This window comes from Eurosta solidaginis, chromosome 4, assembly GCF_040869045.1.
Source record: "Eurosta solidaginis isolate ZX-2024a chromosome 4, ASM4086904v1, whole genome shotgun sequence".
Taxonomy (NCBI): Eukaryota; Metazoa; Arthropoda; class Insecta; order Diptera; family Tephritidae; genus Eurosta; species Eurosta solidaginis.
The window spans coordinates 245,439,108-245,465,100 of NC_090322.1; the positions used below are offsets into that span (position 1 = coordinate 245,439,108).

The 25,993-nt window shown below is 35.5% G+C and overlaps 1 protein-coding gene across 2 annotated transcripts in view; it reads left to right on the plus strand.

The window, feature by feature from the left end:
* The first annotated feature begins 207 nt into the window (after positions 1–207).
* Positions 208–25,993, plus strand: part of Set2 (SET domain containing 2) — a 44,620-nt gene continuing 18,834 nt past the window's right edge. The window contains exons 1-4 of one of the 2 annotated variants that reach the window (XM_067785403.1): positions 208–309; positions 391–525; positions 609–680; positions 883–1,780. In XM_067785403.1, the coding sequence (XP_067641504.1) occupies positions 883–1,780 (898 nt within the window). In that variant the 5' untranslated portion in view covers positions 208–309; positions 391–525; positions 609–680. The remainder of the gene's footprint in view (positions 310–390; positions 526–608; positions 681–882; positions 1,781–25,993) is intronic. The other variant, XM_067785402.1, reaches the window with a different exon arrangement.

Here is a 25,993-nt window from a genome sequence, read left to right on the forward strand (position 1 = left end):
TCTTATGTCACAAAAATTATCTCTAATGGAAAATTTCGAATTTACAGACTTAGATGAGACCATGGTTCAACTATATGGTTGGCTCATCTCTACAGCAACAACATATCTGGATAGTGTTATGAACAAAACTTCCATTACGTACGTATTCAGTTTCGTAGTTAAATGTATTCAATATGGCAACTACATACACCATTTGTTTTCCTTCTATTTCGGCCAATTTCGGTGGTAATTTCGGAAAATTTCTTGCTGCGGCCGCATGTATTTTTAATAAAAATTGTCCAGTTGCATGTAATAGGGACAAAAAATTCGGTAATTATAATTTCACTTTAATAAACGTAAAATGGAAAGTATAATAATGTATTTTAACGTTTTAATGTGATTTCTTCGCAGATGAAAAGTTTATCAAACCGGAATCTCGGCGGGAGGGTGGATATTACCTACATAAATATTGTGTATAATAAATACCAAAACCTTTTAATGATCTATTGAAAAGAAAAAAATATCCATGAAAAATAGTCAAGTCAGGTATGCTACTTTCACTGCCTTAATTTTATGAATATTTAAACAATAATCGTACACTATTTTTATAATTAAATTAATTTCTAAAGAGTATTGGCTGAGTATTTTGAGGTTTTATTCATAGTACAGCACAGCATATTTCTCGAATAAACACCATATATGTGAGTATATCGTGAGTACAACGCAGACCCCACCTTTAATTATTAATTTCCTGACAATTTTATCAGCTACTGAAATTGAATAGAATGTGCGTGTATTTTAGATAACTTTCATTTAGTAGAACGTTAAGCGTAAAAAACAAAAACTAAAAGCTAAAAGTATATCTAATCTTGATTATTTTCATAATGTATGTATATATTTTAGATGTCGAAAATGAATACTGCTCAATTAACGGCAGCACAGCGGAAACGTGGAGGCGGCAGAGCAACAGCGAAAACAGCAAATACAACCGAACAATCTTATAACCAAGTACCACCGTCTGTTAACTTACCAGAAGGTATAGTAAACAAAGCTAAAAACAGAATGGAAAATAAAAATATATTAGAAATTGACGGTGCTGCTATTGCCACATCCCCAACATCAGCTACTGCAGCAACTAAGCCAGCTGCACCATCGGCAGCGGCGGTAGTGAGTGCGGAATGCCGTCGAAGCTCGCGTAAAAAAATTATTAAATTTGACGTAAGAGACTTATTGAATAAACATCGAAAGCCACATAAAATTCAAATTGAAGCGCGTATAGATTCCAATGCGCCACAAACATTAAAACCCAACACTGCATCACCAGCATCTATGGGTGGTGGTGGGAACAATGCAGGAACTTCTAGCGGCACTGCAGTGATTTCCTATGATTTGAGTAGCAAACAAAAAGCATTTATGGAAAAATCAGCAATATTTCGTCGCATGTCAATATCTGAACAACAAAATAAAATAATAAGTACACCCCCACTACCGCCACCGTTGTCGACAATACCTAAAATCGGCGATATTTTGGCCAAACAACATACAATTACAAATCGAAAGAGTAATGTTAATATTTTGTCCGCTGCTGCAATAGATCCAGTAAAAATAGCGCAAGCACGTCGTCTGAGTCGCACACAGGAAATATTTAATGTTAGTCTTATGAAATCAAAACAAAATTCAAGCCTTATTGTCGCACAAATTGAAAATAATAACAACAGTAGTTCTGGTAGCAGTGGTTTATTACAATCATCGCAAACGATTGTAACAGCCAATTCGCCGACACAGCAAACAACAACAGCAAGTAAGTGGCATTTGATAAAATACTTAATGTTTTCAAAAATAAAATATAAATATAATTGATCGATTTTAATATTTCATGGTTATTAAGTTTACATTTAGGATACAAAATATTAGTTAGCTTTATATTTAATTTCCAAATTTCAGTAAAATTGGGGAGTATATTTTGAATATTTTAACAGGCATACTCAGGTCACTGCAGGCTAAAGAGCCACATCCATAAACTAGGTATATCGTCTAGTAGCCTTTGTCGATTTTGTGATCGCGAAGATGAGACTGCAGAACACATCCTGATGGAATGCGATGCAGTCGCGAGAGGAAAACTTAGGAACCTAGGATAACGAAAATTAGAAAGTAGTCACATACACTCTTTGTAGCGGAGAACCGTTCTGGATTTTCTCAGAGAACTCGGTTTGGACGAGGTAGTGTGAAGAGAATGAGGGCACAATAGACCAATAGATCGCAGTGCTTAATCTCACAACATATCTATCTATCCAGATATAGGAAATTAAGAGCCCAAACAAAAAACCCAAAAGTGTAATATATGGAGAGAATATCAGAAGGTGATGCAAAGATCGGTACATATACTCTGCTTCTAAATCGACATACAGTTTAGTAAAAAGTCTAAAAATTTGAAGTTAAAGATTCCCCGGGTTACCCAGCAATGTACCTACTTGTATCCAAAACCGATTAAATAATATATCTCCATCGCAGAAAGACGTTGGAATATTAATAAAATTTATTGGTGTAGTCATATTTTTTCTCGTTTTCTGAAAATTGTAATCTCTTGAGTTGAGTTTAGTTGAGTTGATTCTTTTCAGGAAAAAAATTTTACATACCCTCATCTTGCGCTCCTAGAAAAAAGTGGTTGTTGTTGTTATACTATAGCCGGTGAAAGTATGCAGAGCTGAATTTGCGTAATCTTCGTCTCTTGTAGCGCAGCTATGCGGATGTTTCGGAGTTTTTTTCTTATTATTGCATTGTCATCGGGTTCTGAACTATATTCCAAGTTTCAAGCTTGTTTTACTAATTACAAAATTTGTTCACAACGGCCGTGGGGCCGGCCGGTCTGTCAAGCTAAATAAAATAAAATAAATGTAAGGCGCGATAACCTCCGAAGAGATCTAAGGCCGAGCTTCTCTTCCAATTTGCGTCGTGCTCCTCTTGATTTTTCCCTACAAAATGGCCGGACGGGACCTACATGTTTTATGCCGACTCCGAACGGCATCTGCAAGGCAGATGAGTTTTCACTGAGAGCTTTTCATGGCAGAAATACAATCGGAGCGCTTGCCAGACACTGCCGAGGGGCGACCCCGCTTAGAAAAATTTTCTTCTAATTGAAAAATCTTATTTCTAAAATTTTGATGTTGCTTTGCCCGGGAGTTGAACCCAGGGCATACGGTGTGATAGGCGGAGCACGCTACCATCACACCACGGTGGTCGCCACGCTAAATAAAATCAAGCTAAATAAAACCGTTTAAAATATGCATGTAATTTGAAAGCATTCGAATGGCATTTCCTTTGAAATCGAACTACGGGATAAGCGAAGGTTTGGCGGTTGTATAACCCCCCAGCGGGTTAGGGGGTCAGAATATACCCGCGGTAGGTATGCCTGTCGTAAGAGACGACTAAAATACCAGATTCAAGGGGCTGTGTCGCGCAACCATTTCAGGTTGCCAGCGCAATATATAGCTTCTGCAAACCCAATTGTCAACCTCACCTATCCGTGGCGAATCCTGTTTCACTAAAGATGAGTATCTGGCGACCCCAAGCTCCTCATGGAACTTGGGGTGGGGAGGGAGGGATGGCCCGAAGATTTAATGTGGCCATATTAATCGTTCCCGAGATGGTCTGGCTAGCACCTTAATGGTGCTGTGTTACCGGAGCGTACCGGATCTGCATCCGGCAAACGACCATCACATCGATAACACTCCCCAAAGCCTTCGGTGGTATTTACTATTTTCAAGTTATTCAAATTTTTGGTGTATGACTTCAGGATCTGAGTGACCAAATAACAGCGAGTCCTGAGGCTCTGTTTGTGTAGTACTATTAGTATCAGCAATTTCGCTCTTTTTACGTTTGAATAACTTCTGCATTACCTTACCCATTAATGATTGTGGTGGTGCATCTTTTTGTTCTACGACTATACGTTTGGTAGCTACGCGCTTCTTCAACTATTTCTGTGATATTTTCAGTTAACCGTAACAGTTTAACCGCAGTGTTCTGAATTGTGACGAAGAATACACCGCCACTCTGGAGGTGAGAGACGGGTGAATGCGCTTTGGTGAAATAAGGCTAGGTCATGTGTGTTGTTGACAGGATGCCCCAGGAAAAATCTGTGGAATTTTGACAAAACAACTTATTTCAAATGTGACAACTTTTCAGTAGAGCTAAATATGTGATTTGAATAAAACTGAAAGATATTTAATGCAAAGTATACAGCGGATATAATAAAAGGAAATTTGCCCCACATTTTAAAATGTATTTCTTAATTTTTAATGCAGTACTTTTCTTTAAAATGCTTTTAAAATTATACATGTTGTTATGTCAAAATTTTTTTATGTAAAACTTAACTTATTTCAATTAAGTTGTTTTGTCAAAACTATTTTCTACATAAAATAGATAAAAATTTCCACCTATTTCAAAATAGGTTGTTTTGTAAGACTTAGCCAAGCAAACAAGTGTGAAATAAGGTGAAACGTAAAAAACACATAGTATATTTTTATGGAAATCCAATAACTTTTATGAATAGTTACATATGCATTTATTTAAAATATTAAATTTTATTATTATTATCAAAATCTCGTTATTCATTTTCTTCGATTTCATCAATATCTGAGTCTACTTCCACTTCGCAATCGCCTTCAACTTTTAAATTTTTGTAGTAACAGTGGAACTCTGTGTTTATAAAAGGTAACACATCCAACAAGTCTTTCTTCTTGCTGGAAGAAATAGCCAGGGATCCTGCGTAGCAATTATTTAACGAAAAATCCAAATTTTTTCGTCGTCTTTGATTAATATTTAACTCCTTGAATCTTTCATTACAGTCAACGGAATTCTTATAATGCAATCCGCCTTGTGTAGACTTTTTATACCGCAAACAGCGTATATTTTTCCATTCGAATTTCTCGCCTGTGGGAAAACATAATTTAAAAGTGAATAAATGAATTATATATTTATACATATCATCAAAAGATTAAAATGCTGCCTCCGGGTTTGAAAACTTCTCTTTATGACTATTTCCAAAAGAAATTTTTGCAGTGTGCTGCTTATTCCATTTTTTAAATCCATTTTTGACAACTTGTGAACCCGGGGAAAATATTTTCTACTATAACTTATGATAATATAATGAGATAGGGTCTTCTCGAAACGCCTGCAGACCTAAAATGATTTTTCACTCAGACTTTGATAAAATAATGTATGTGTGTACCTGAGCTATTTGTTGTTTTCCAATTAGAGTTATTTTTTAACAAGCCGGAAAAATCAAAGAAGTCGTTTTGTTTTAGTTCGTGAACGATATACTTTTTGTTCGCAGCTGCGATAAGGTTTGCTCAATCATGTGGATGTTGGATAAATCCTGAAGAATTTTTTTCTTTTTTTCGATTTGGGCATGTACTGTGTCACATTCCATATGGGTGTGATCAACTACAAGAAATTTGTGGTCAATAGTTTCAATAGTTGTGCTTTTTAAAACAATTTGGAACATTGCACAGATATTGGCATTGCGATTTTGCCCATGGCATAAGTCACTATATAAAATAATGTGTTTGACCATCGGAGGTACCGTTGAAAGGCATTTAAAAATACACGACCCAATATCATTTGATTCCCTCTTTGCGATTGTCTCATTCCAAATGAAACAATGGGCTTTCTTTGTAGATCCCTCATGCATTGTGAAAATATATGTCTATAACGGACGCTTGTAATAAAACACTGATGCATTTATACGTGGAGTCGGCAAACATTGTTGTAAATCCATTGAAAACATCATGACAGTTTTGTCGGCTACAGAAAGTTGTTTATCGGCTTTCTTACAGCTTTAGGCAAAGTCTGCTTGGTCGTGATGCTCTTTTTATAGTGACTTAAGACTAGATTTTTCTTCGGCGTCCAAAGAATTTTGTATTTGCAACATAAACTTCTCGCCAGTGTTGCACAAATCAAGCTGCGGCTTTTTGAGTTTGATATTCAAAGAACGAAAATTTTCACAATATTTCGATTTTGAAACTGGATCATCAAATTTTTCCGCATACAGATTGTATAACTTCGAAATATTGAGATCACTTTGGAAGTACAACATGTTGGTGTGTCTACGGCTATAATGACTTTGATATTTTGGTATGCTGCTTATGTGCTCCAAAACTTCATTATGATTTTCAATTGAGAGTTTGTGTGATGGAGCGTGTTTTCCGCGGCGATCTCCCTTAATAAGTCCACCACACTCCAGCTGAACTTTGTATTTGTTTACTCTTTTGATCACTTGTTCGGTTTCCCCAAATATTTTTAAGAAACACATTTTACATACCCGATGTCTTGCGGAACTGATCTCAAAGTGATACAAATAGTTATATTTGCGATCGCGAGGATTTGTTGATTTTCGAAAAGTTTCAGAATTTTTCGCCTCAACTTCAATTAAACTTGATACAAATTGTCGGCGTTTAGTGTAGTCCCCCAAACTCCAATAATTTTTAAAAAGGGTTTTCTGCTGGTCAAAGTTTAGTTTTAAGTGACAGTTCCTGCGGCATTTTTTTAACCTTTGAATTTGTTTAGCTGGCATTTTTTTATTTTTATTAGTATAGTACTCTTTACCCAAATTTTTGTTTTGCTTATTCAGTTTTTTGATTTCCTTCATTCTTGGGGGAGAATCATTTTCTTCGGGTAGATCCCAATTAGTACTATAACTTGCGACTACTGATCTGTCTTCGATATTCTCCGAAGTAGAACTCAAATTCGACAGAGTAGATGGTATATAATCCGAGTAAAGAAAATCTGTGTCATAAAAAATATCTTCATTACCACAAGATTCTGGACTTTCTGTATCACTTTCACTGTTTTTCGTATTTTTTTGTTGCACGTTATATGAATTTAGTATATCAATAACACCAGTATCAAAAGATGTCATTGCCTCATTAGGTGGTGGCTCTAACACTAATCCATCATCATGAAAATATGGCTTTGACACACTTTGTTTCTGATAAATTAACTAGATTTGTATTTTTAGACACTTTCCTAGCCATATCTGCAATCTGGCGTCCCCTTTGCATATTTAGTTTTAATGGTTTTATTGTAACCGAAATCACTTATTTTTGAAATTTTTTCAATACAGCATTTGGAAAAAGCACTTATTTATAGATAAAAAATATATTGAACACTCTTTTCACTTTTACAAAAGCACGTATTTCAAAATAAGATGTCTTGTTTTTTCAAAATTACACCGATACCAATTTCACAAAACAAACTATTTCAATATAAATTGCCAAAAAAATTAATTGTAATTTGACATAACAATTTATTTGGAAAAAGGGTGCTTTGTGAAATATGATTTTTATTTTCATGGCCGCCTTAAATCGAAATAAGTTGCTATAGAAAAACTACAATGATTACAATTATTTGAAGTTTTTCGAATTTTTCGACTTAACTGAGAAAAGTTGTTTTCACCGACGCAGTTTAGAAAAAAAATGAGTTAAGTTGATTTTTCGGATACTGTAACTTTCTAACTAAACATCATAGAAATAAACCAGTAAGACCAAAATATGCATACCAATTGACAAAATTACATGCAATTAATATCTAAAATATTTCCTATCTTGAGATAAGTTGTTTTGTCAAAACTCCACAGAAATGTTTTAGTGCGCGGTGTTGGGTAGCACATACAGCCAAAACATCTAGAAACGCGTCTTCGTCTGAGACGGGAGCTGCTTTAGGCAGATGGCGCAAACGTATATATTGGGGATGTTCCATTATCACGGGTGGACAATTGTATGTAATATATCATCTTTGTTTTATAATTGTGATAAAAGAAGCTGGGGATTTCTGGTTCAATAATATACATATGTAAGTTGAGAGACTGAACATTCAATTATTAATTTTATGGGAGAAGTGAAAATATCTTTGTATCGTTAAATTTAATACAAAAAAGCATTGAAAATTTTACGGAAGAATCTAAAAACTTTTTATTTGCACATTCACATTAAGCAGGTTTTAATTTGTAAAAGTTGAATAGTTCCGGTGTTATTGGTTCCAACCAGGGGGTCAATTCACGTTCTATGAAGTTGTGAATTGAAAGCATTTTTCACTACTTCATCTGATAGGCGATTCAGTTTGGAAAAAAACTGATATTTATTGTCAAATTTTTTTTTTCGTATATATTGGGGATGTTCCATTATCACGGGTGGACAATTGTATGTATTATATCATCTTTGTTGAATAATTGTGATAAAAGAAGCTGGGGATTTCTGGTTCAATAATATACATATGTAGGTTGAGAGACTGAACATTCAATTATTAATTTTATGGAAGAAGTGAAAATATCTTTGTATCGTTAAATTTAATACAAAAAGGCATTGAAAATTTTACGGAAGAATCTAAAAACTTTTTACTCATTAAAAACTTTTTATTTGCACATTCACATGAAGCAGGTTTTAATTTTTAAAAGTTGAATAGTTCCGGTGTTATTGGTTCCAACCAGGGGGTCAATTCACGGTTTATGGAGTTGTGAAGTGAAAGCATTTTTCACTACTTCATCTGATATGCGATTCAGTTTGAAAAAAAAGTGATATTTATTGTCAAATTCTTCAGGAATCATTTCTGGATAGTTTTCAGGATCGTCTGGGATCCCCTCAGGGCCATTTCTGAATCCTGGCATCTGGATGGTTTTCGGGATCCGTTCAGGGTCATTTCGGGACTATTTCGGCACCATTATGGGACTTTTCTGGCATAATTTTTTGATGATTTTCGGGATCCGGTCAGGGTCATTTCGGAACTTTTTCGGGACCATTTTGGGACCCTTCTGGGATCCCCTCGGAGTCATTTCGGGACCCTTCCGGGATCATTTCTGGATGGTTTTCGGTATCCGTTCAGGGTCATTTCGGGATCATTTTGGGAGTCTTCTGGCATAATTTTTTGATGATTTTCGGGATCCGGTCAGGGTCATTTCGGAACTTTTTCGGGACTATTTCGGGATAATTTTGGGATCCCATCGGGGTCATTTCGGGATCATTTTGGGACCCTTCCGGGATTGGTTCTGTCTATGGATCAGTATAGAATTGCGTCGTTGTCATTTCGGGACTTTTTTGGGACCATTTGGAGACCCTTCGGGGAGCATTTCTGGATGGTTTTCGGGATCCGTGCGCGATACCGTCAGGGTCATTTCGTGGATTTTTCTGGATAATTTCGATCATTTGGGGATCCTATCATGTTATCAGCTCATTTAGTTATTTTTTTACTCTATTACAAAAATGAAATATATTAGACAGACAATTTTTTTAAAACAAATAACTTGATAAGCAGGTTGCCGACGAGGCCACGGGTAAAGGCTAGTATAATATATATACAGTAGAGATATACGCCGCCGATAAACGCTGCCGCCGATTTTTGTCGTTTTTTGCACGCCGCCGCCGAATGTCAAAAATATCGGCGCGGCGGCGGCCGGCGCTTTACTATATTTTCTACTCGATTAAGACTGTTTAGGCAATTTATTGGTCATGTCGAAAATTGGTAGGATATTATCGAAAGTTGTATCAACGGATGCGCATCACTGCCAGTTATAAAAACTAATTGCAAAATTAAACTCTTTCTAACTTTTCAAAAGTTATTTAAAAAAACAGGCGTTTTCGATGTCTTCGCTTAACACGGACTTTGCATCACCCAATTCACCAGGTTATTAAAACAAAACACTAAAAGAAAATTTTGATAATAAATTTTTATGCTCACTTTGCATATTAATAAAATGACCAAAGGCGAATATGTTTTCAAATTGTCCTCAAGTTGTGAAAAAAGCAAATTACCCAAAAAAGGTGCCGATTCTTTAAAAAAATTGTATATTGCGATTGGCTGAAAGAATAAGCGAAATCAGTGATACAAAATCCTTTAGAAGGTTCTAGTGGCATAAACACTCCTTTGAAATGATTCTTACATCATACTTAAGTTGAGGATATATGTACGTATGAGAACGGTTTGAAATAAAATTAATGAAAAAAAACTTTTTTAAAAATAAGCTTTTATTATTGGTTAATAAAATTAACTAAAAAGTAAAAAATAAATTGACTGTAAATAAATATAACACTTTATAAGTTCATTGTAACCTTTAACGATATTTAGGCGGCGCCGCTTTATTACGACCGCTAAAGAGCGGCCGGTATACTCACCGTTTTCAAGGGTACCGTTTTGTTGGAAACTATGAATACTACGGCAGGCGACCCTGTAAATTTCAATTTTTCATTTTCGCTTGTTTTTTTAGTTTCTTTATTCATTTTTTAAATGCGTATGTGCGAAAAACACATACTCAGAAAAATTAAACTTCAAAAATGATGTTTATTTTTTAAATAATTTCAAATATTTGACAATATGTTCACCGCCATGATGAAATAATAAAGGTGATGTCAACAACATAACCTCACTTTTTCGGCAGGTTTATATGCCAGTATTTACTTGTACTACAAAAGTATTAAATTTTTATTGCAAAATTTTTCACACAAATTTCCTCAAAAAATTAAGCTTTCTGCAAAATTTTGTCTATAATCTTTTGGGGAATACAATGTTACGTTTATGTTTATGCCTAAACAGATTTTCGTAGCGGCTTACATAATTATTATATATCTAAACATATAGTAAAATCTACTCCGATTGTAGTAGAATTCAAAGGCAGTTATTTATGATAGACAACCCCCTAAATTATGCATGCCGAACTTGTCAGAATAAGGGAAAACGTCAACGGGATGAGAACACGTGAATATTCATTTCATCATGGTTCACCGCTTTGAGTATCAATGATGACATGATACGAAACATTCATTCTCTCTCAATTCGTTTCCAGGAATGGGTCTTAAAGTTCATTCAATTGTAAACATTGGTTCATTCGATTGTAAACAAACTTCATTCGTTTCCAAGAATGGGTCTTGAAGATCAGAGTTGCGTAAACCGCGCAAAAAAAATTCCAGAAAATCGGTGCGTTTTCATTATTTTTCATTTCAAGTGTATTCAACTACATAAGCGGATCAAAAATTTGTAAAAAAGGTACAAGAAATAACAAAATTAAATGAGCTGTTATATTAACGCACGAAAAGAGATAAGTACATTTTATCTTAGCTATCAAAAAATTAAATTTCACGTGTTGTCACGGAAAAATTTTTAACGGGTAAAATAAGCTTTTTTTTTGTATTTGTGATCCTGAAAAAATTCGAGTTTTTTGATATCCCATTTGACAATCTTGAGTAAGTTTTCGGTGAAAATCATAAATTAAACCTTTACCATGTAAAATACCCCAAAGTTATTCCGAAATGCCCAAATTTGATTTTGAGGATGATGGCATCTATGGTCAATGTTATAAAAAATGCACATTTTCACGCGCTCTCAGAGAGCGAGAAGTTTCATATCATGTCATCATTGTTGAGTATAGCGGTGGGAAAAAACTTTGATGAACGAGTTTGTGCCGTCATGACGGCCGTTATATTTATTGCCCCGCCGTTATTTTACATTACGGTGAACTTCACCGTCTTCTTACTTTCCACATAATTACTTTTACATTGAAACATTTTTGACAACGTACTCTACCGTTACATAACGGCGCTATATAGCGGCACCGCTTTCGAGGATACGAAGCCTTTACGCTTTTATTCCCTTGTGAACACAATTTTTTACCGATAACTCTGTTATCGATTAATCTATCGAATTCTCGCAAAGTAATATTGCATTGTCATCGGAGTTATACATGTGCGCAAAATTTCAGCTCAATCGGACACCGGGAAGTGTATCAAATTTAACTTGCAAGATTTCATTACAGACAACAGCCAAGTGAAAGTAAATAAAAGCTTATAAAATCACTTGGGCTTACATTCAAACATCTGTTGTTTATTTGCGAAACTATAAAATAGCGTCTGAAATGTTAATTTTGATTTACACACTTCATCCTTCAACACCAAAGCCTCCCGGTTTGGCATTTCCTAAAGTTGGCGACCCTATCCAAAACTATATAGACATATTTACCAGGTGAGGCTTTGTCCTTCGCAAGAACAATCAAAGTGGTGAAGCAAAAGCTTTCCCAAGACAGTCGAACTAATGACCGTGTGTGCTACTACCCTAACGTAGTGGACAGTCGAACTAGTCATCCATAATGAGCTTTTATATCATAAGGCCGGAAAACAGCAGTTAACATCTAAAATATCGTTTTGATTTAACGAAGACTATTGAAATCAATGCTGTGAACACAAACGTCTGCAAATTTTGGTCTACATTTTAAAATTTTATCCAGGGTTCATATAAAATTTTAATTATGTAGATGCGCCGAGGATTATACAATTTTCACCCATGAGTTAAGCAATGATATCCAATTAGACTGCTTATGATTTCGATGGTGGCATCCTTGGCCGAATAGTCACTCCCCAACGTTTCAAGGTGTTTCTCTGGTGTAGCTCGGCAGCATAGCGCGACAAAAACATCCGTTAGAAAGTCTTCGGAGCTACACCTAGAGCTTCTAGGGCAATGACGTCGACAGGTATGAGTTCGAAGTCGCAGTCCTATAGCTTCTGTGCTGGCATATGGTGTGAGGGTGAGGAGGCGTGGTATCGACTGGTTGTCGGGATTGCTACTGTTCGCACATCGGGAATTGTAGCTCTTAAAAACAGCCGAAAAAACTGGAGGCTACCTGTTCCACGAGAGTCATGAGTATTAAAAGACCATTAATAGCAACCGTATGTCGCCTTTGTGCGTGACCGCCAAGGAGCCACAAATGATTTAAAGAAATTTTGTTCGCGACGATTACCGAGACCGGGGTTAGGTTCGAAGCCTCTCTGGAGTAAGTGGACGAGGGAAAAATCCCTCCGCAAGGAGCTACTCCTGAAGATGCTTGAACGATCTGCGAGATTTTGAGGCAAAACCCCGGATCTTTCCAAAATGGCCAAAACGTTGATACATACATACAAAACCTTTCCTAAATATTAGTTTTTTAAATAATTCAAGGTTCGATTCGAGCTCAAGGCCAGAACAATAATTTTTTTCTAATGATAATTATTGCTATTTTTAAATTTTTCTAAATTTGAAAAATTGTATTTTGTTTTTGGAATAGTAAGTAGAAAATTTTTCAGACAACCTGCCATAGCTGCGCAGATAGATCCATTTCGAAGGGTGCTAAGCCTTCATCATCAGTACGCTTTAGGCACGCTGTGCTAACCATTTAGCTATACAGCGGCGGTTTGTTTGACTGGCAAATTTGCTACTTCTATTCCTTTTACCCAATATATTTATTCAGTGTTGCGCCATCTGGTGCAAATCACTGATAATGCTGGATTTTTGTTTATTGTCAATTCCTTTGTTTGACAATATAGTTGGTAAAAGGAATAGAAGTAGCAAATTTGCCAGTCAAACAAACCGCCGCTGTATAGCTAAATGGTTAGCGCAGCGTGCCTAAAGCGTACTGATGATGAAGGCTTAGCACCCTTCAAAATAGATCTATCTACGCAGCTATGGCAGGTTGTCTGAAAAATTTTCTACTTACTATTCCAAAAACAAAATACAATTTTTCAAATTTAGAAAAATTAAAAAATAACAATTATCATTAGAAAAAAATTATTGTTCTGGCCTTGAGCTCGAATCGAACCTTGAATCATTTATCAATAGGCCGATAAAAACAAAAACAATTTTTTTAAGTAGAAAAGTCAAGCTTTTTAAAGTAAGAACACCGGCGTACGCTGGCGCGCCGCCCACGCTACCGCCGCACAGTGTTTCGTGTAGAACAAGCTAGCTGGACAAAAACAAAGTTCTTATTCCAAGAAAAGTGTGATGAGAAATGAAAGAAAACAAACAAGATAACGGGATTTTTGCTTTTTTTTGATATTTTTGCTCATATATATTGAGTAATTGAAGTAAGAAGGCAGGAGTGGTCGTAAAATGCATTGATTAATTTGCAAAATTCTGGTTGAATATTAAGCTTCATATTTCTTTTAAGTGAACACTTTTATATAATTTTTTTTATGGATTCTAAGCTCCAAGGTAAGTAAAATTTTTTAATAGTAATTCTTTCGCAATTAGAGTATTTTCAATATATTTAGCATTCCGTTATTAAGAAGAAAAGGTATTTTTTCTCTATATTTTTAACTTTAGGGACAAAAAAGTTACATACATCCGCGGACATCCGGGCTAAATTTTACATATGTTATAGTCGCAAGTATTCTCTAATAGTCGAAAGAAAAAACCGTTGCGAATTCTTTGCACATCTATTTTAAATTTTTTTTTTGTAGATTTAGTTATCTCTACATATAAAATAGTTTGTATGTACATACATACCAGCTTCGACGAGATATTTGAAACTTTAAAGCTGATCTACAAACGGCAAAACCAATTCCCAGGTACAGTGAACAAACACGTAGCCATAAAATACACAAAAATAAATGCGCAAGGTCAACAAGAGCAAAAGCAAAAAGGCGAAGATCACTGACTTCAACCTGCCACAATCTACCACACCAGTCACCTAGGCATAAAAACAGCTACATACAAAGCAATCCTAATGCAGGTATAACCACACAGGAACGCTACACAAAACAACCCCATTTGGTAGCATCTACGCCAATACCTGAATGTAAAATAAATACTGCACAACTGATAACAAATCAGAACGATGAACGACACTTAAGATGCAGCACAACAATCATCAACTATTCACCCTGTCGGAAAATCAACAACACAAAGCAGTTTAGTTATAACCGTACCAAGAACGGAGTTTTTTTGACATTTGGGTTCAACATTCGAAGGAAACCAGATATAAAGAATTATTGAGTTTTGTTGTACTTAAGTACGATTTAAGCGAAGCAGCCGAGTATTCGATAAAAAGTTTAAGCTTGCAAATATCGGCATATTAGTTGAAGCTGGATCAAAAGTGGAACACTTCTGGAAGACATAAGGAGCGATTTTTGAATAAAAACTCGGAGTGGCTTTCGGGTCCATACTTCACATTTACAATAACGGTGGATTCAAAGTTGCCATCAGACCAACCAACAACTTCTTCAGGTAACCCCGGCCCTGGAAGACGAAAGAAGGACTTTGTTAGCTGCAGTGAAAAAACCAAACGGCGTCGAGTGGATGACCTCTTGCAATCTAGAAGTCCTGGTGAGTTACTTTATGCGGCTGAAGTATCAACGCGTATGTCCGGCAACAGAAATGTTGCTAAAATTATAAAAAAATCACAGGAAACCACTCAAATATCTGGCAGAAAGATGACATGTGAGCCAGATGCAAGATGCTTGAGCAATGTAGAAGCTTTAGCATACTACGTAGATAGCAAGTCGACGACTCATGGGTACAAAACGACTCGGAAGTGGAGCCTCAAGGCAGTCCATAAGGTTTATCCATCATTTTATAGTCTAAGAAAAGCTAAGGCAGAATGCTATCCAAATGAAATTGATGTGGGTGAAACACGTGCGGAATTAAAGTCCAGTCTTTATTAGATAAAACTGTTGAGCGTTTAGTTTTAGCAAATCAAGAAGTTTTTGTTAGTTTATTACCTACAAACTTGACGTATACTTTAATCAGCAAGTGGGGGTTGCAATGGAAGCTCTGGCCATAGCACATATAAGCAAAAGTTTACATGCAGTTCTGACACTGATAAGTTTTTGTTTATATTTTCTTTCGTTCCTCTTCAATTACAGTATGAAAAAGGTAACATTGTTTGGCAGAATCCTCGACCTTCTTCTACCATGTATTTTCGTCCAATTAAATTTCTTTTTTCTAAAGAAACAAAAGATTTTATTGTTTTTGAAACGAACAAAGTTTTAGAGGAGATAAATGCGTTGTTGCCAACAAAGTACATGCTCGAAGAATACGAAGTTTCCGTAAATCACAATATGCTTCTAACAATGATTGGGGGAAAAGTTTGCAATGCTTTGACTGAAACTTCTTCCGCACAAAAGTGTTATATTTGTGGTGCCACTCCAAAAGATATGAATAATGGGTTACGGGACTTTAGGCCTAACCGAGATAATCTTGGTTTTGGTTTGTCTACTCTCCATGCATGGATAAGATGTTTTGAATGCTTGCTTCACATAAGTTATCGCCTCGAAGTAAAAAAATGCCAGCTTGGGAATGAGGCAGATAAAGAGAGTGTAAAGCTACGTTCCAACGAAATCCAGAATAAATTTAAAAGTGTACTTGGATTGATAGTAGATAAACCAAAACCAGGTTTCGGCAATACCAATGACGGCAACACTGCTCGTAGGTTTTTCGAAAATTCTGAGGCTAGTGCTGAGATTACGGGATTGGATGTAACGCTCATCAAAAGTTTCGATACTCTCCTTCGCTCATTAGCATCTGGGTATAATATAAATATCCAAAGATTTGAAAAATTTGCGGTCGATACTAAAAAACTATACATAGATCTCTATCCATGGTTTAATATGCCTGTTACAGTTCATAAAATCTTAGTGCATAGTACTGATATTATAAAATCAACAATTTTAACTGTTGGTCAACTTTCTGAGGAAGCACAGGAAGCCCGTAACAAAGATTTTAGACGATTCAGGGATGATAACACACAAAAGCAGTCGCGTGAAGCCACAGATCTTATGAATATGTTGCTTATAACATCGGATCCTTTAGTTAACAGTTTTAGGGAGATACCTAAGAAAAAATTTAAAAGTCTGAATTCAGAAGTCTTAAATTTACTGTCCCCCGATAATTTAGAGGAGTCAATAAATACCCCAGTTGTTTCAAGCTTTCACAGTAGTGTTGCTGATGCTCATGACTATTCCTTAAGTGACTCATCGAATGAAAGTGATGATAGCGAATAATAACATAATTATAAAAGATAACCTACCCTATAACTTTTTGTTGGATTAGGTTTTATTTAATTTAAATCTATTGTCTTTTCTACTTTGTATGATACTTTACTTTTAAGTTTTTGTAATAAGTAATATTCACATAATTAATTTAATTATTTACATTGTTATTATTATTATTGTAATTCACTTTTACATTCCTGACTGGTACTATAAAATAATTTTGTAAAAATTGTAGTGCCAGGATAAATACTCAAATAAATACAAAATATGTATGTACATATGTACAGTCACTCACATAAATAAGTAGACACCCCTTTTTTGGACAATTCTTACAATTTTCGCTTTCGCAAATTTATTTTAACTAATTTCCCATAAGAAAATTTGTCACGATCTATAACAAAAACTAAATTATATTTAAAAAATGTTTGAAAAATTCGACAATTTTCATAAAAAATTTTAATTTTTTTTCCGAATTTTTAGAATTTTTTAGAGTATTACGAATTGTTGTCCATTCAATTTAAGTACAATGAAGTAATATTCTTAAGTCCTTTAAATTTTTTTGGATCTATGTCACTTATCTACTGTATATGAAATAAGCAGATGTATGCATATGACGTAAAATTTTGGAAAAAAAATAAAAAAAAGAACATATGGCTGAAAAAAATGACGTAGTTGTAATAAATGACTGCATATGAAACGGAAAATCTCATAAAATAATTTTGTCCAGCTAGCTTGTTCTACACGAAACACTGTGCGCCGGTATATAATAGAGCCTACGCAGCCGCCGCCGATAAAGTGATCGGGGGATTCAAGGGGTTGTGTAGCGCAATATATAGCTTCTCCAACCCAATTGTCAACCTCACCTTTGAGCGGCGAATCCCGTTTCAATAACAGACGAGGCTCTGGCGACCCCAAGCTCCTCATGGAACTTGGGGGTGGGGAGGGAGGGATGGCCTGAAGGTTCAATGTGGCCATATAAATCGTTCCCGAGATGGTCGGGCTAGCACCTTAATGGTGCTGTGTTACCGGAGCTTATCGGATCTGTATCCGACAAAGGACCATCACATCGATAACACTCCCCAAAGCCTGGGGAGTAACCTAATCGCTACAACAACAACATAAAGTGATCGGCGTAAACCTCTAATGGGCTCATTGTTCTTTTTTTTTTATTTAAAATAACTATGAAAGTAATTTAGTTGTATTCGTTAATTTGAAATCCATCAAAATTAGAAAAATTTGTAACATTTTTTTTATTATTTTTTATTATTTTATTTATTACGGCCATAAAAGCCTAATTCATTGTATAGTATAATTTATAAATTCATAATTGTTTCTTAAAACTATTTCATTAAAAAGAAATGAGTAAATTCATATTTAAATTTTTACAATATAGAAATAGTTTTTCTTTAAATTAACAACGTTTTCACAGTCTTTTATCTCTGCTGGTAGTTCATTATACATTTTATAGCCTACGTATTCTAAGGTCTTTTTTGCGAACTCGGTTCTTACTTTGGGCAGTCTTAAATTTCTGCTACTCCTAGTTCCATAGTTATGGATCTCATGATTGTACTGCATCCTATCACTCAGATAATTTGGTAACATTCCCTGTGTTATGTAATGTAAAAACTTCAAAGAGTAATAAGAGATTAATTGTTTAATACTAAGCCAATTTAACATAGGAAGCATAATACTTTTTGATGTTCTATAAGAGCATTTTAGTATCAAACGCATTTGTTTTGCTATATTTGGAGCTTATTATTTTAAGGTATCATTTGTTACTAATAGTATTGTTGGGCATAAAATGTGGTTCTACAATTGATCTATATACTAAAATTTTGTGATGTTGGCTAATATGCTTACATGTTCGATACATAAATCCTATTTTCTGTGTAATTTTCTTCTCTAAATGATTCATATGCTCTGTGAAACTTAGTTTCTCATCAATTATTACACCTAGGTACTTCATTTGATCTACTCTTTCAATTGCATTGGTTTTTATTTTCAGACTAGATTGGATTAAGTTATTATGGTTCTTGTGAAATATCATATACTTAGTTTTATCAATATTAAGTTTTAGCTTTCTGCTGCACAGCCACTTATATAAATTATTTAAGTCTTGTTATATTTTCATGACTTGTTGTATTTTTCACTAATGCTAACTAATGCATCATCCAGAAAAAGACTTATTTTACAATTTCTCAAACAAGTTTTTATATCATTGATGTAAATTATAAACAATATCGGAGCAAGTACTGAGCCTTGTGGCAGCCCAATGTTAACATCAACAACCGATGAAACTGCGTCTCCAATTACCGTCCTCTGCTTTCTGTTACTCATGTAACTACGAAACCATTCCAAAGCTTTTCCCTTAATCCCAATTTTATCCATTAACTTCAGCAATTAATTTTGATCGATTGTTTCAAACGCCCTCTTTAAGTCTAAGAAGCAAGATACTACTACCTTTTTATCAGCAACAGCCTCTTTCCACTTTGCAATTACCATGTTCAATGCTGTTTCGCAGGAGTGGCCTTTCCTGAAGCCTGATTACTCTGGTATGATTATATTATGATCGTCTAGGTATGTTACTAGTTGCTTTTTCACCACTTTTTCCATAATTTTTTCATCAATAGGTAGGGTATTAATCGGACGCAGCTCGTCAGGTTTCATTGTATTTTTTACTTTTGCCACTGGTATTATTGTGGATATCTTCCAGCAGCTGGGAACACTGCCACTATCAAACGATTCGTTTATAATGTCCTTATATAAGTGTGCAATGTACACCAAAGAGTCCTTGATAACACCCTCTGACAATAGATTTTTACCGCCATATTTGTTTTTAAAAGATTTTGTAATGTTCATTATATCTTCTAACTACATACTGGTGAGCTCAAATGTTGCTACCGAGTTGGTTGTTTCACTTTCATCAACAAGTTCAATTGTTTCAATACTATCATTGATTTGGATTATGCTCCGAACAAAATAACAATTCAAGACATTAGCTATATCGCCTATATACCCTAAATACTATTTTTTTAATATGCTCTTTATTGTCTACAAGTTCCACAGCATCTTTCAAACATTTCCACATGGATTTCATATTTCCTTTATTAATAATCACTTCATCTACCATGTCTTTCTTCTTTTTAAGTATTAAAGTTTTTTTTATATATTTTTTAACGGTATTATAATCATCCCAATGATCTGTGCTAATCGCAATTTTATATAATTCAAATTTTCTTTTATGTAGTACTGTTAGTTCACGGTCGTACCACTTATTTCGCAATTGTATATTGATTCTCTTCTCGTATGTCAACGTTTGCATGGCTTCAGAAAAGATATCATTCAAAGCCTGAACCCTATTTTCTATTACTATATTAGATATAGAACTTATATCACATATCCGCAGAAGATTTATCAGGTTCTCCGCGCTGTAGTTCTCCTAACAGACGGCATTAGCATATTTTTTCATTCTGCAATATTTTGAAGTAGGTATTTGAAAGCAGATTGTCTCATGATCTTTTATTTTATATTCGCTGGCACATTCAATTTTGATCTGGTCATTATTGGCAAATAGTAGGTCAATTTTTGTAGCTGAGTGCTTCGTTATTCTCGTATTAAAATGAATTCTTTGTATCATGGCCGTTTGGGCAAACACACTTGTAAGCTGGTTGAGTACGTGGATGGTATATTCATGTTTATATTAAAGTCCCCAATAATTAGATTATTATCCGAATCTTTAAGGGGATCTGTGACGATATCATTTAAATATTTAACAAAATCTGCATCGCTGCTACCAGGTGAGTGATAGATTACTCCAAATTGCCACATCAGAGCGCATTTTTTAATTTTTATAATAATGCACCATATGTTCATGTCGAAAGACTTATTGCATACAACGTTGAATTATACTTGTTCATGTATATAAAATAACAAACCACCCGTGTGCCTACTGTGTGAATCACAACGGATAAATATTTAACTCGGAGTCCATTATATTATCTGTTGTACAAGTTTTGGAGCACACTACTAAGGCTGGTTGTTGTAACTTCGATAAGACGTTCTAGTTCTACTTTATTTGATACAATAATATTAATATTAAGATATATGCACTGCAGGATACAGCCTTCCTTAGTACGTGTAGTACACGCTTTAGTTTTCCGTGATATAGTCACATTATATTTGGTTTGTTGCTAGTATCCCATATGTTTTTTCCTAACATTCAGCTTCTGCTGATATACAGGGCACAATCTGTCCATAGTATCGTGGTTTATATCTAGTCCCATATTCAGATCTTTGTTTGCTCTAATGCAGTTGACACATTTATTAATTGCTGTCTCATTGCATTCTTTGGAAATATGTGCGCCATGTCATTTAGTGCACACTTCCGTTTCTTTACAGTCTTTAGCTCTATGATTGAAGCCTGTGCACTTAAAACAACACAAAACCTGCACTGCATCGTAGACTTTGCATCGTTCCCATCCTACATTAAGCCTTTCTCAGCTAATATCTTCGCAAACTCTTTGACATCCAATTCTAGAACTGCATTGTAGTAAATATTTCCATTTTTATTTACTTGGTATAACTTTGTAATTTTTATGTCGGTTTGGCTTAAGCAATTATTTTGTCTTTTAATTCTTTGAGCCAGCTCCTCAATCTCATATTTGTAACTTATTCCGGTTGTAAGAACCGATGGGTTAATTTTTTAGGGATCCTCACCTCATAATTATTTTCAATTGCATTTCTTATTTTTTCTCTCTACATTATTTGCACTTTCTACGATTACCACTCCATCTTGTCCACCCACTATGTTCATAATTTGTAACTCATTGGGAACAACTTTTGAGTTAAGATCTTTTTTAGTTTTTTTTCAACTTCCTGTTTGGTACTAGGCTTACTTATTAGAGAAACTACATTTCTTAGCTCTGGCAATTCTTCTTTTTTTGATCTGGCACTTTTTGCTGCGTTTGCATATGAAAGTCTGGCATCCCCATTTGTATTTTTCTTTATTTCTGCCCACATTTTCTCATTTTCTTTAGTTATTGCTTCAACCATTTCATTGTTATCTTCTTTGTTGTTTTCAATTACCTTACGTACCTGCTCGCTATTTTGCTTTAGAACATCAGCTATATCACGGAGTTTATTTACTTCTTTAATAATTTTCTCACATGTCTCTTGAGCTTTTTTCATTGCCTTAATTCTTTCAGCAAATGCTGTTTCTACCGCCTTCAGTACTTGCTTAATTTCGTCTTCATTTTTCTTCAGAGAAATATCGAACTCGTTTCAATATTCAGCTAGCTTTTGGCCATTTTCTTTCACAACCATTTGCATATCTTTAAGGATGTCATCAACTTACTTATGTACTGCAAACAATCATCGCACATACACCTAAGCATCGGAACCTCACTCAATTTATCTATGCTGTATTGGTCCAAGCCAGCGCATTTGCTAGTTAAATGGAAATATTTCCCACACACGCCTTGACAATGGATTTTCGCCACTTCTGTCCGAATGGTGCCTTTGCACCTGTCACATCTTGCTTCCATCCTTCCTCACCAACTACATCAATTGCTTCCTTGTACCTGTGCTTATTTTCAATTAATGCACTAGTTGTTAAGGAAGATACGTTCTAGATAACAATTTATTTAATAATTTAACAAAATTTTCGCAAGACCATCCAAAATTTACGTCTTTCTCTTTTCAGAGTTGCCAACTTTTTCTCTCTGGTAGCTTGTTTTTGGTGAAATTGTCATTGTCCCCGCAAAAGTCAAGTGGCTAACGTCACACTAATGGAACTACCTCCATTTTTGTATCATGGAATTACGTTTATTACAAGGTGACTGACGTTGGCAGCTTCTCTTTCTAATCCGCCATGTTGAACTCCCACTCTGGAACTCAATTTGCATCTTTGCTAAACTACTTTTTCATTCAGAAGATAAATTCTATTAAGATCGCGGGTTCGAATCGAGCAAAAACAAAAATTGATAAATTCTATTAAAAACCATACAAATCAATTTTTCTGGAGAAGTATGCAACGACATCACTTTTTTTCTCCAATTCTATTTTGTGTTGACTTTTCTATCATTCAAACTTGTGACAATTCTCAAAAAAATAATTGTTTATTCAACAAAATTATTGAAATTTTCCAAATTTTCGGTGTTAAGTGATGGTAAGATCACAGATATTGAAGAAGCCATCAAAAAGGCCAAGCCATTTAAATCAATAGGCCAAACGTTATAGCCATGCCAATACTAAAACACCTTTGCGATGAGAGAGTAGGAGGCCCAACAGTGGAAAATGGCAAGAGTAATGCTATACGACAGCATGACTGTCTTAATACACGTCTAATGGGAATGGTGTCAAAATACGTGTTTTGGTTCCAGGATCGCTAATCCCAAGTCGAAAAACAAAAATTTTTAGTAATTGAAAACATATTAACGAAAAACCGAAAAATTACCCCGGGTATCTCCGAAACCGGGGGTGTTATCCATATTTTTTTTGTGCTGTGCACCTTTCTGCGTTCTGCGATCCACCAACGGGTTTGGATCAAAACTAAATACGTGCAAATCCATTTGTACATAAAATATTTTCCTGTGTACAATATTACAACAGCCCCATGAAAATTTTAAATTTCTTTTGCAAATATATCCTCACAGAAGCTAAATGCTATGTCCAAAATGCTATGATAATTCCACTACTAAAGCCTGGGAAGCCAGCTAATAAAGATATATCATATCGACCGATATCACTCCTTTCGCCAGTTGCAAAGACAGGGGAACCCTTCCTTCTCCCTCATTTCATTGCGAATCTTCGCTTATCCTCCCATCAGCATGGCTTCCGTAAAATACGGCTAAATTCCATAAACACTCATATAAATAACGGACTGAACTAGAAATAACCCCATCAACCACGGCACGTCACTCCAAGACATAGAATGTTCACTCCTTTCCCTTTGTCTTAAAAGATGGACCTCAGCAAGCGGCGGTTCAATTAAGGAACGAAACCTTACGGTGTTGTCTTATCCCCGCTTCTGTTTAATTTCTTCATATCAAAACTCCCTTCCCTACCAGAAGGAGTTACTATCATTTCCTACGCCGACGACTGCACGATATTGGCAACAGGATGTAACAGTCCAATAGACGAATTAGATTTTAGAATAAACAGCTATCTCCCCAGTTAAGTTTCTTCACCTCGCGCGGCCTGGTACTATCACCGCCCAAACCCACGGCCACTCTGCTTACGACTTTGAAGGAATAGATGGCTCAAATATTGGACTTAGACGTCGATGGTGTTACGCTACCGACTGTCAGTCACCCAAAGCTCTTAGGGGCAATGTTCAATAATACTCTCACCTTCAAGGCGAACCGAAATTGTATCTAAAGTACACTACCGCAATAAAATCCTCAAGTCGCTTCCTGGCGGCACTCGGGAAAGAGAGAAAGAAACGTTGTTAACCAGTAAAAAGCAATTATGTGCTACGCGTTTGGTAGCCTGGTCCTAAAAACACACACTGGAAAAGGCTGCAGACCTGTCAAAATGCTGTACTCATAACTGCCACAGCATAACGAAATGCGGATAGTTTTTGCTTAGTTGTCACAAACCTGGACACCCTAGCAAACAACTGCTTGATCTAGCCCCGCCTGAAAGAGGCTTAAGGGAACATCTCCATAGTACTATGATGAGATCCGGCACCTGCCAACACAGTCGTTTGATCCAGACGAGCATAAGCAGGCAAAATCCACACAGAATTGGTAAACGCTTTTACCAAGATGCGCCCGGTGAACCACGTTATCAATATACACTAAGGTTATGATTTTTTTTAGATTTAAAACGCTGTAGTGGCAAACGATAAACTTTTTTATAAAAATCACGAAAATAACAATAATTTTAATAAATACTAGAAAAACGTTACGCACACATCGAAATTTGTATCAGTATGAGGAAAATTTGCATATAATTTATTCTGTACTGCATATGGTTTACAATATTCAACTTTTCGGTACTTTAAATTTGTAAATTACTGTTTATGAATTTGCAATTGAGATATTTATCTGTTTTGCAAGTGCTGTGAATCTCTTCCATCAGTTTTACAGCTCGTTCAGCCACCATATTTGAACGAGGAACATCGATCACAGAAGGTTCCGCTTTCCAATGAGTAGTAAAAGACTTCAAAGCCTTAGCACATTTCAGTTTAGCGACAGCAGCATGTAACTCGTCGTATATTTCCTCTGAATAATGCTGATTTGAAAACCATGCCTTTGCCCATGCATTTGCTATAAAGTCACAGATAAATTTGAGCTGATCTCTCCACTTGGGAATGAGAAAATAAGCAATCAATGCAAATATTGCTCGTGAATTCCACCTAGCACTATGAAGGGACGGTAGCTTTCGCCATTTGAGTAAAGGCAATTTTTTTCCTTCTGGTAGTAATTATACCCCTCACAGAGGTCGAAAAGAAACTTGAAATCATCTCTCCATTCCGGGTTATTAACTGATAATGTAACTTTTACACCCACATAGTTATTTTGAATGTTATCATATTCTGCCAACACGTCTTCAACGAATTGATAATTGATGCTTGGTGACACCGATATTGTTGGAAACAAAAAATCCATTAGGTGACGCAGAACAAGGTCGAGAATGTGATGTTGACAGCCTATGAACTGCGGTGCCTCTAGCCCGATTTTTCGGAACTCTGTTTGGAGTTTGAAAACTACCCCATTCTTGCTTCCGGTATTTACTGCAGTTGTGTCAGATATAATCATTTTGATATTTCTCCATGCATTACACTCATCCAACAAGGAACGCAAAGATGTCCTTAGCTGATCCGCTGTTGCAAGGCAAAACTCCAAACTGTATAGTTCTTTTAGAATTTTCGAGACAAACCGCCTGATATTCCTTATTTTGTATTCTTCTTCCATCAAAGTGCAAACAAAATTCCTGTTCAGAGAGAAGCTCTTTAATCCGGACTTTTACATTTTCTGCATCCTTGATCACTCGACGCCAAATACCCGATTGCGACGGTTTTGGAACTTTTATTTCGTCTTCAGCTAATTTTTGAAGAACTGTTGCCACTTTTCTTGTTAACACATGCAATTCTGATACTACCTTCGTTGCAGATTTTGTTGGTTCATACTTCCGCTTCATGGGGACGTACTCTTCCACATCGTTCCAATCGGTACTGTTAATATCTTCTTCAGAACTATCATGTACGGTTGTAAAATACAGTACTTGGTTTG